At 42.5% G+C, this 12,169-nt stretch overlaps 1 protein-coding gene across 1 annotated transcript in view; it reads right to left on the reverse strand.

Moving 5' to 3' along the window:
* PRKG1 (protein kinase, cGMP-dependent, type I) overlaps positions 1 to 12,169 on the reverse strand; it is a 551,141-nt gene that overhangs the window by 223,068 nt on the left and 315,904 nt on the right. The window contains exon 4 of the mRNA XM_014966652.1: positions 917 to 1,022. Within this exon, the coding sequence (XP_014822138.1) occupies positions 917 to 1,022 (106 nt within the window). The remainder of the gene's footprint in view (positions 1 to 916; positions 1,023 to 12,169) is intronic.

Genomic DNA, 12,169 nt, shown 5'->3' on the forward strand with positions numbered 1-12,169 from the left:
CATCCCCATCCACCATCAAGAGAAATGTTCTCTTGGGCATAATTTTACCCCTTGTACCACTTCTGCACAGTGAAGGGTGTCTGTCCTGGGGGGAAACGATGCAGCAGGGAGCATTCTGATGTGGGACAAGCCTGGTGTAGTAAGATCTTAGTAATGATGGGATCACATTGACTTAGTGATCTTTAGGATTTGGTGATGCTATGCTTCTATTTGGGATTATTTTGTGGATATAGCCCGGTCCTCACTGCTGTGGCATGTTGGATTATTGGGATATTAGGCATTGCTCCAGTAAGGAATGTTTGTTCCAGTTTGAGATAGCAGCACAAACCAAAGGAAAGTTTGAGAGTCAAATGTAAGGAGTGAAGAAGGAATGTTTGAGATAGCAGCACAAACCAAAGGAAAGTTTGAGAGTCAAATGTAAGGAGTGAAAGACTTGGCTTTGTAACTAGGCTTGTTACTCCTCTAAGCTGTATTTACTGGAGCCTACACCTTTTGCTTCTCTAGAAAAATGAATTTTACCTCTAGAAGCATAAGAACACATTTTGAATGGACTTGTATCTTTCTACTATAGTTTACAAAGCAGATTTTTTTTTTCTAGGGGTGGTGGGTTTTTTTGTTTTAACGGGTATTTTCTTTAATAAGGGACACTTTGAATTACTCATATTAAAGCTTTTTCTCTTACACCTCGGCAGCGTGACTCTATGCCAATGAATTACTCACAACAGAAATGAAACTAAACTGCAGCAAGAATCCTCCTGGGGCTGGAGGATATGGCTTACAGATGGTTAAACAGCAAAGGAAGAAAAAAGAGAGATGAGAATGAAACAAAACAAATACTGCACTCACAAGAAAAAAAGTCAAAAGATGAGTACGGCGGTTTCACTGTACTTTTGGATAAAGTAAACAAGTGTCATACCTTTTTAAAAATTCCATATACTCAGTATGCTTGATGAGGCCTGTCCTCATCATTATCGTTTGAAAACATTGCCGATCAATAGCCCAAAGTTTCACATTTACGAGAGCTGGAAAAAACAAGACAAGGGGAAAAATGTAATTAGCAAAATGTCAAAATTTGAAAAACCTGTTGTGACTTCTGAGGAAAATTAATTCATTCATGAGCAAGCATGGAAATGGGTACACACTTCAGAACAGTAACATAAAACTCATCTGCTGGACAATGGGCTAAGCATGCACTGAAACAATTCAAAATATCTGAAATTTTAGCTGTATACATGGGCTTTTGGAAAGATCGCTTAAGAGCAGCTGTGAGATAAGAAGAAATCAATGCAGGCTGAAAGGAAGCAAGAAGTAGGGGGGCAGCTCAACATAACCCGGGACACGTCATTGCCCAGGACACACAGGAATTTTTAGCGCATTATCCTATTTCAGAGACAGCAAAGTTCATTTAGGTGTCATCCTACCCCCAAAGTACATGACAAATTTCTCCTTGACCTTGAGAGGTTTTCCAGAACTGAGTCCTTTCACATCCTAACGACTGAACATGTACCAATTCCGGACATTTTGAATATTTTTTTTCCAACTTTAGTTTTCTGGTCTCTGATAACTTTCAAGACGTCGACGTTCTGCACCATACACTACACCAGATATTTCAGAAGCTAATTTCCATTGTAAAACCAAACGTAACAGATCCCCAGTGCATAAGGCACAGACGCTTGAAGAAAACAGGAACGTGAATTAGATGGGCAGAACCCCAAAGGGTCCAGATTTTCATCTTAGATGTGGTTTAGACATTTGCATTAACTACAAATGTCTGCATACATATGGTTTCTAATAGAGTTTCTCCTTAGAGAAGCATTTTAATTAAACAAAATTGCTCTAAAGACCTCTGTACTTATATTTATTTTTTTTTCACAGTCATTGCGATAAATTTCATCCCCATATCCCTTTTCACTACAGGAAACAGAAATGAGCAAAATGACTTTTAGCAAAATATTTACAAATTTTCTCATGAATAAAACCCCAAGAAATGACTTTGCTTTTATTTGCTGGTCCTTTACTTTGCAAACACCCTGGCTAATGAATTTTTATCTCTAACTGCATTTGCAGGATGCAAAGCCTTCCAAATGCAAATTCAAAGTTTTCTTCACAAATCACATTGCAGATCTAAGGGAATGCACAGAATCATAGAATGGTTAGAGTTGGAAGGGACCTTAAAGATCATCAAGTTCCAAAGCCTCTTCTCATTTTCAAGACAGAAACTCCATTTTGAGAAGAGTTTTTAGTTCTATAATCAAACTGATGGGAAAGAATGACCTATAGCTTTAGTATGAGAGATTTCTGTAAAAAAAAGTCATTCACTTTGTTCAGAGTGGAAGAGACAATTCATATGAACATGAGAGATTTCTGTAAAAAAAAAATAATTCACTTTGTTCAGAGTGGAAGAGACAATTCATATGAATGGGATATCTATTTTTCTGGGTTTTTTACTGTCTTTTGCAAAATAGGGTTTTTAATTAATTTTTAGATGAGCTCTACCCTAGAGGAAAAAAAAAATGATATTATTCAACAGGGTGTGTGTGGGGGAAACTCAATGAAAAGGACAGTCTCCTGCTGTACTGGCTGGTATGATGAGGGTTGGTTGGTATCAAGTTAATAAAACATCAGAAGAGTCCCAGTAAATTCACTAAAAGCAGGAAAACACTATCCCGTAAAGGTGCTTTCTATCTAGGTGAATTTCAGCCAACATGGTCATTTCGGGATGGTTTGCATTGTGTGATTTATGATTGTCACACAAGGTAATAAGGCAACTTGCTTGCCTTATAAAGGCTTGCCTTATAAATCAAAAGTAATTTGCTTGCCTGATAAATCAAAAGTAATTTATCAAAACCACTGATAACTGAATACTTAAAAAAAAAAAAATGTGGCAAATGGGAAAATAATGAATTAAATATAGTTTGGGTTGGGTTTTTTTTGTCTGGACTAAAATACCCAACAGCATCCCAGTGCCCTTTCATGAACACCTACCATGAATGCATCTTAATAGATCATTGAAAGTATTTTTACCAAAGTACAGCCATCCCTTATAGTAAAATCGAAGTTTTCACCTATACTTCTTCCATACAGTCTTAATAGCACAGGCATCTCTGTTAAGCGGAGTAAATTCAGAAAACAGCAAATACTTAAATTCACCTCTTTTTCCTGTAATTCTGAAAGACAGAGCATCCTTCCCGTAAATAACTCTATCTGCTGCTGCTTCCCACTGTATTCTAATGGAGCCACCATCTTATGCAAACAAGTAGCTCTGCAAAACAAAAGGTTTCATCCCGATACCAATCCTGGCCAGCAGGTCCCTAATGGACACATTTGATCAGCATCTAAGACCAAAGTCCTGTTCGAGTACATCACAGCATTCAAGAGCACAGTCTCCGAATGGCACAGTCCCCATCCTTGGCCTGTCACATATATTAGAAACATAGAATCATCTAGGTTGGAAGGGACCTTCAAGATCATCTAGTCCAACCATCAACCTAACTGACAAAAAAACCCATCACTAAACCATGTCCCCCACCACCATGTCAACCTGTCTTTTGAACGCCTCCAGGGATGGCGCCTCAACCACTTCCCTGGGCAGCCCAGTCCAAGGCTTCAGAACCTTTTCAGTGGAAAAGATTTTCCTACTCTCCAATCTGAACCTCCCCTGGTGCAACTTGAGGCCATTTCCTCTTGTTCCATCGCCTGGGACTAGGAAGAAGAGACCAACCCCCCCCTGGATACACCCTCCTTTCAGGGAGTTGGAGAGAGCGAGAAGGTCTCCCCTCAGCCTCCTTTTCTCCAGGCTGAACACCCCCAGCTCCCTCAGCCTCTCCTCAGGAGACTTGTGCTCCAGACCCCTCACCAGCTCCGTTGCCCTTCTCTGGACCCGCTCCAGCCCCTCAATGTCTTTTTGTGGGAAGGGGCCCAAAATTGGACCCAGCCCTCGAGGTGGGGCCTCACCAGTGCCCAGCACAGGGGGACCATCACCTCTCAGGCCCTACTCCCCACGCTGTTCCTGACACAGGCCAGGATGCTGGTGGCCTTCTTGGCCACCTGGGCACACTGCTGGCTCCTGTTCAGCCCACAGGCCACCAACACCCCCAGGTCCTTTTCTGCCAGGCAGCTCCAGCCACTCTGCCCCCAGCCTGGAGCGCTGCAGGGGCCCCGTTGGTGGGACCCAAGGGCAGGACCCAGCACTTGGCCTTCTTGAATCTCATCCCATTGGCCTCGGCCCATCCATCCAGCCTGTCCAGATCCCTCTGCAAAGCCTCTCTGCCCTCCAGCAGGTCGACACTCCCACCCAACGTGGTGTTGCCTGTGAACTGACTGAGGGTGCACTCGATCCCCTCGGCCAGATCATTGATAAAGATGTTCAAGAGAACGGGTCCCAGTCCCCAGCCCTGGGGACACCACTCGTGACCGGCCGCCAACAGGATTTGACTCCATTCCCCACCACTCTCTGGGCCCGGCCTCCAGCCAGTTTTTAACCCAGCGGAGAGTCCTCCCATCCAAGCCATGGGCAGCCAGTTTCTCCAGGAGGATCCTGGGGGAGACTGTATCAAAGGCCTTGCTAAAGTCCAGGTAAACAACAGCCACAGCCTCTCCCTCACCCACCAAGCGGTCACTTTGTCATCGAAGGAGATCAGGTTTGTGCAGCAGGACCTGCCCCTCCTGAACCCGTGCTGGCTGGGCCTGGTCACCTGGGTAACCTTCATGTGCCTCATAATGGCCCTCAGGATGGTCTGTTCCATGGCCTTCCCAGGCACCGAGGTCAGACTGACAGGCCTGGAGTTCCCTGGATCATCCTTCCGACCCTTCTTGTGGATGGGTGTCACATTTGCTAGACACCAGTCGGCTGGGACCTCCCCAGTTTGCCAGGACTGCTGGGAAATGATGGAGAGTGGCTCAGTGGGCACTTCCACCAGCTCCCTCAGTGCCCTCGGGTGGATCCCATCTGGCCCCATACACTTGTTTATATCCAGGTGCTGGAGCAGATCCCTCACAGCTTCCCTTTGGATCATGGGGGCTTCATTCTGCTCCCTGCCCCTGTCTGCTGGCTCAGGGGTCCGGGTACTCGGGAAACAACCTACTCTACTACTAAAGACTGAGGCAAAGAAGGCATTCAGCCTTCTCCTCATCCTCTGTCACTACGTTACCTCCCATATCCAATAGAGGATGGAGGTTCTCCTGAGTCCTCTTCTTGCTGCTAATATATTTATAGAAATTCTTTTTATTGTTTTTAACATCCAAGGCCAGGTTCAGTTCAAGCTGGGCTTTGGCCTTTCTAGTCTTTTCCCTACATAACTTTACTATGCCTTTCTAATCTTCCTGAGTGGCCTGCCCCTTCTTCCAAAGGCCATAAATTCTCCTTTTTTCCCTGAGTTGTGACCCGATCTCTTTGTTCAGCCAGGCTGATAGGCTGTATGTCATTATGCCTTAAATCAGCAACAGCTGGCAATCACCTCTTACTTTTCACATATGTAGCGAACAATGAAGGTACTCTGAGGATTTTTTTTTTTCCCCACAATGGGTTCAGGTTGAGCTGCAAAGACACCACCTACCTCCGAGGTCCACACGGGTACCACAGAGCCAGATAAATGGCAAACATTTACTCATCCTCCTCTGATCCCCAGATGTTTTATGAAGCATTACATCGTATTTGATATCAGCCCCCAAGGACCAGAAAGAATCACCGCTGCATGGCCCACACTAGGTAGGCTCTTGCTCGGTCTCTTAATGCACTTAAGTAAATGGCAAATGTAATTTAGTACCTCTCAAGCAAAATGAAGATGGATTTATTGCTGCTAGAAATTGTTCTGTTAAAACAAATCTCCACAGCTGGCAATCTTCATGGGAGCACAGGACCGGAGCCTAGAACAAGTCACATTCCCCTGAAAGCACCCCCTAGTAGCCCAGGTTATATAGACACACAACTGAATATATTACATATATATACACATACGTAATTATTTCTAATTTTATATACATTACATAATGTATATATTTATCTACTTTAAAAATATATCCCACAATTATATATACAGCTGTGTACTAGCTAACTGTACTAATAAGGATCGTGCAGCTCAGGAAAAGTTAAGTGCAAACAATGCACTTTTGCCCTGCTAATTATAATCCCTGCTCATACTTTATATTCACATTTATCCTGCCTAATGATAAACAGATGTTTTAATAATAGCTAATCACGGTAGAGCTTTAAATGTCAATAAGATCCTTATAATCAGGTGTGAGCATCATCTCCTGTTACGCTTACAATCCTCTGTAAATGTATCAGGGGGTTACTGAAGGAACAGTATGAATTCTGTTAGATTTGATGATATTAACAACTTCAAAGAGATATATTTATAAGTGCCCCAAGATGAAAAATATGTATATGGGATGTATACCACAAAGTCAATCCCACGGTGAATAACTGAGTCATAACAGATGCAGACAGAAGGGGATGCAAAGATTTTCTTATCCACCCCTCTGCAAAGAGCGTGTGTTGAATACTGGGGGCAAAATTTTCTGTGAAGCACAATTTCACAAGAATATCTTATTCTCTGACTGTAAGAACTACAGTCATAAAGGAATATAATAAATAACATTATGAAAACATGCGTGTGCATGTATCTGTAGCATGAGTTTCCTAAGACTACTCAATAATATAAAATATTATACTGCAATCAAAGCAGTATAATATTTTATATAATATCACTCCAGCAGACTGGAGTGATACCACAATTAAAGTTTACTGCCTTTTTTACACTTTTTCATAATAAAATGTTACAGCTGGGATTTTGTTTTATTTTTGTAACAGCACACAATGCAATCATCCTAGAAGCCACCAAGATTTTGGCTGGCATGCAAAGAAAGTAGCAAGACTATGAGGCAACGACATGCATACTCACAAACTAAGGTATATTATAAAATAAATATTGCCATATATACTCCTCCGTCACTTTGAGGCATGGATACAAATAGGAATGCCCAGGACTGGGACCTTTAAATGATTAATTATACGGTATGACTTTCCAGGTGAGGGTCTCAGATGATGCTGGGCATTCCACAGTCATTGCAGAATATTTTAGTTGTGTGTTAGAGATGAGTAATCCCATCAAAATAAGGATTTTGTGTGAGCTCCTAACAAAGGTGCTAGATAACGAGAAAAACATGGTTAAAGGACAGAGTGGTTAAATTAAACTCAGCAAAGGCACAACTTCCTATGTTTTCTGGCAAGATTTCCTTTGAAAAATGGATTCATTTAGTCCAAAAGTCACGATGAAGGTTAGTTGGTGCAAGGGCTGAAACCAAAGCAAAATGCTCCTGGATAAACAGGGAAGAGCAGTGAGAGCTGCAGCAAAAGAATAAAGATTTTGCAGATCAAAACTGGACGGGGTGGAGATATTACCATATACTTGTCATTACGAACTGTTCACTGGGGCCAACACTTAATTTCTGATAACAAGTTGACTGAAATTATTTAAATCAATCATTTCAGTGTATGAGTCAGACCCCTCTCTACACGAAAATCACTGATTTAAGCAAGTAAAAAAATTCCATAAACAATTTCAAACTTATTTTCCAAAAAAGAAGTTTTTCCTGAAAGCAATCTTCCTTTACCTGGGCGACCTATGAAAATATATTCCATTTTAAACAGATGAAAAGACAACCCCAAAAGATTTTGCAGATCAAAACTGGACGGGGTGGAGATATTACCATAAAAGTTTAAATTTGAACTGTTCACTGGGGCCAACACTTAATTTCTGATAACAAGTTGACTGAAATTATTTAAATCAATCATTTTAGTGTATGAGTCAGACCCCTCTCTACACGAAAATCACTGATTTAAGCAAGTAAAAAAAATCCATAAACAATTTCAAACTTATTTTCCAAAAAAGAAGTTTTTCCTGAAAGCAATCTTCCTTTACCTGGGCGACCTATGAAAATATATTCCATTTTAAACAGATGAAAAGACAACCCTAGGGACACAAGAATTCCCAAACCAGCCCAAAGCTTGGGCTGCATCCTGGCTGGTTTATCCATGTCCCCTGGTTTGCTCATGTGCTGGGAGCTCTCTGAACATTAAGCAAGGTGAGATAAAGGTATTTTCTCTGGATGTAAAGGAGAATATGTGCGCATCTTTCACGACACAGCACAAACCTGTTTTAAAATGCAATTTTTATTTATCTCATCTTTATTGCTGCTATCACTCACATGGCATTACTTTGGTGTCAGTAGGGGCAAAATACATATTTCTATAAAGATTAGAGAAAGAATTCGGATTTTGCCCATTTATTGCACTAAATAATAGGGACTATGCATTATTGATCCTCTCCAAGGCTTAATTCTCTTAATTTTTTTATACTTGTCATTACGTCTCCGGCCTGCTGAAGGATGAAGTTTTTGGATTCTTTTCTTCTTTGTGGACTCAGCAGCCGAAAGTGCTGAACACCAGGCTCAGCTCCGAGCTACAGCCTTTCTCTGTACCACATGCAAACACAGTGAAAACGGGGGAAACTGCAAAGTTTAAGTGAAAAACCTATTTACGAAAGAGCAACATAGGTATTATTTGTTATATGTGTTATATATGTTATCTATTATCTATCTAACATATCTATCATATCTAACGTATCTATTATATGTTAATACAGCTGGGAAAGTCCTTGGGGTGCAGCTGCTAACACAGATTTTAAGGGCGGGTTGCTTTTCTGTGAAGCCAGATCAATCACAAAACCTCCTTTTAACCACAGCCAGTGCAAGCACAGCTTTATCAGAAAAACATTGAAAGACGCTTTAAATGCTTAAAATCAGAGCAACCACCAGAACAGCACCTAAATAGGTGTATTGTTTCAAAATTAAATGCAATACTCATACGGCCCCGCAATCTTTCAGCACCTTCCCAAGTCTTCACATGCTTTAGTGAAGCCTTTCCAAGTTTTCCAAGGATCATGGAGTGAATCACCCTCAGCTCAGGCGCTGGCTGACACCATTATCGGAACCTGAAACTTTCTGTTGCCTTGCACTGTAGCCAGCATTCATCCCCTTGCTTTTGCTTTTATGCTATTTTGTGCAAATATCTATTTGTTTATCTGCCCAGGAAAGCCTTAGGCAAGGAAAGAGCAGCACCTTCGTGTCCTTAGGGCTTTTCTTGCAGCAATGAGATGTAAAATTTCCACTCAAACTGAACCATCTTCCCACTTGGGTTTAATTTTGCAGGGATTATTGTGCAAATTACCATCAGGGAGAACACAGTCATTTCCAGTTACTTGTGCTTCATCATGTGTATCATATATGATGATGATGAAAAGCACATTTAACTAAGCAGAAAGAGCAGACTGAATTGTTTTACCCCTCCAGACACCCCCTGAAACGTGAAGCCCAGCAGACTCCGCTTTATCCATCCATCCATCCATCCATCCCCGACACAGAGGGGATGGAATTAACAGCTGGAGCAAGAATGAATTTCTCTATTCTCAGATGTTTCTGTTTCAAGTTTTGAACAACAATGGCACTAGTACAATGGCAACTTCATCCCAAAGCTATCCATTTTCTCAATAGGTTTTTTCCTGTGACTCCCCAGGGAGATCTTGCCCCTCATACTGCACAAAGCAGTAATTTTATTTTTGGCCAAGGACAGATGCAACATTCAAGCAGGGACAGAAAAAGATTTAAATACACTTTTTCTCCAGGACAGCATATATCCATGTGCTCCTAAACGGGGACAGTTTTTTAGGAACAATGTTTAACAATAATAAATGAAAACATACCCACAGAATCAGCAGAAAATATTGATTATTTATTTATTTTTAATTCTTGGGCCAGAGCTGTGGTTTTTCCTGATACACAGAGAGGGGCACAAGCATTAAGCAGAATTAAGAAGAAAAAAAGAGTGAAAAAATTTCCAGCAGACCTCATACTAATCCCAGAATTAGGATGCTGTAGGATTAGGAGTAGAGCAGAATGCTCTTGGATGCCCAGAGCTTGGGGCAGTGTTATTCTCAGAGCTGGCATTACAGCAGCACTTCAGACCCTGCAGGGAGTTTCTGGGGTGTGGTGTCTGGGTGGCAGCAGGACACCCCAGTCTGGTCCTTCTCATGGAGCTGGGTTACAAATGGGGTTTTTTGACCCCATGGTGGCAATTCTGTGCCGCGGTGTAAGTGCAGGATGAGGTGGTGTCACCTTCATTTACCTCCGTAACGGAGGTCGATAGCTGTTGGTAATGGTCTGTTGGTAACAGTCTTTAACACAGAGGACAGATACACACGTCTGTGAAAGCCTGGAAGGATCAGCATATTAACTGTCACCCGAAGCAGGTACAGCCAGATTTTGACTTGACTTTCACCTTTCGTATTTTTTCCCCATCTCCCTCTCTGAGCTTGGCTAACCTGGGGGTTCTAATTGACAAGCGGCTGAATATGAGCCAGCAGTGTGCCCAGGTGGCCAAGAAAGCCAATGGCATTCTGGCTTGTATCAAAAATAGTGTGACCAGCAGAAGTAGGGAGGGGATTGTGCCCCTGTACTCAGCACTGGGGACGCCACACCTCGAGTGTTGTGTCCAGTTTTGGGCACCTCAATCCAAGAGAGATCTCGAGGTGCTGGAGCGAGTGCAGAGGAGGGCAACGAAACTAGTGAAGGGCCTGGAAGACAAATCATATGAAGAGCGGCTGAGGGAGCTGGGGCTGTTTAGTATGAGGAAGAGGAGGCTGAGGGGAGACCTCATCACTCTCTACAACTACTTGAAAGGACCCTGTAGAGAGGTTGGTGCTGGTCTCTTCTCACAGGTAATTAACAATAGAACGAGAGGGAATGGCTTCAAGCTCCAACAGGGGAGGGTTAGATTGAACATTAGGAAGGAATTTTTCACCCAAAGAGTGGTCGGGCATTGGAACAGGCTGCCCAGGGAGGGGGTGGAGTCCCCATCCCTGGCTGAGTTTAAGGGCCGTTTAGATGCAGTGCTGAGGGACATGGTGTAGGGGAGGACTTTGTAGAGTAGGGGAGATGGTTGGACTCGATGATCCCAAGGGTCTCTTCCAACCTCAATGATTCTATGATTCTAACTTGAATTTTGATGTCAGAAATGTCAGTATTACGTTACAATCCCTGGTTGGGCAGCAGCTCCCAGGCTGCTTATCGCTCGCGTGGAGGAGCGAAGGTAACTGCTGTTCAGGGCAACAACTGCTTCAATACTCACGCTCTTTTCAGGCCATAAATAAAATTAATTTCTTATCTGGATTTGCATGGTTTTGCAATCATTAAGAGCCTCTGCTTTGCCATGGATACTACAGTGAAGGGCACACTTATCATCATGCTCAACCTACCCCAGCCTTTGCCCCCTCACACGCCGAGAAGAGGAGGTAAGAAAATCCTCAGCACTTTGGCACGACTGCACCCGAGTGTCTACAGCAAGAGAGGCTCTCGTATGTGTATCTGGGACTATCTGTCATTAAAGAGAGCTAGCAATCCTGAGACACCTCACAGGAGGTTGCTGCATCCATGCATGCCACTTTTAACCCATCTCCCAAACCTCCTGGCAGGTGAGGATGGATGCTCACCTACACGTGGTGTAGATACAGGTAAAATAATCTCCTCGTTGCATGAGCAAGAGCCCCTTTTTAAAAAACAAACCAAAACTACACACTGTTTGCGCTTTCATAGTACTCAAAAGCACAACCTGGTCTTTAATCACAGTCTGGAATCAAGATTGCAGCAGAGAAATGGGCATTTTTTTCATAGTAAATGGATAAAGCATTCAAAAACAGATTAATGGGCAAGCCTCAGAATTGTTTTACTTTTTAAAGAACTGGTTTGGGCTGCTGTTTAAACACTGGTCTCAGTGAGGACTAATAACACCTTCAGGTTGTGTGAGAAGGAAACAAGGCAGGAAGGCCATGACTCCATGAAAAGTTCTCCAGATCACTTGGCTTTCGCTACAATAAACCATGAAGACCCCAGTCACCTCAAGGAACTGTATACACTTTCCATAGGAATGAAACACGTCTGGGTAAGATCAGATATGACTAAGACAAGAAACTGATGGAAATGTTTATTAACAAAACCTGCTCTTTTTCACTGGACTAAACTCACCTCTAGTATTAAGAAGTCAGTGAACCAAATTTTTAAGGGTAGTAAAATTCACAATGAAGACATCCAAGGAAAAACTGGGGCAAACAAAATG

This window comes from Calidris pugnax, unplaced genomic scaffold (assembly GCF_001431845.1).
Source record: "Calidris pugnax isolate Ruff unplaced genomic scaffold, ASM143184v1 scaffold53, whole genome shotgun sequence".
Taxonomy (NCBI): domain Eukaryota; kingdom Metazoa; phylum Chordata; class Aves; order Charadriiformes; family Scolopacidae; genus Calidris; species Calidris pugnax.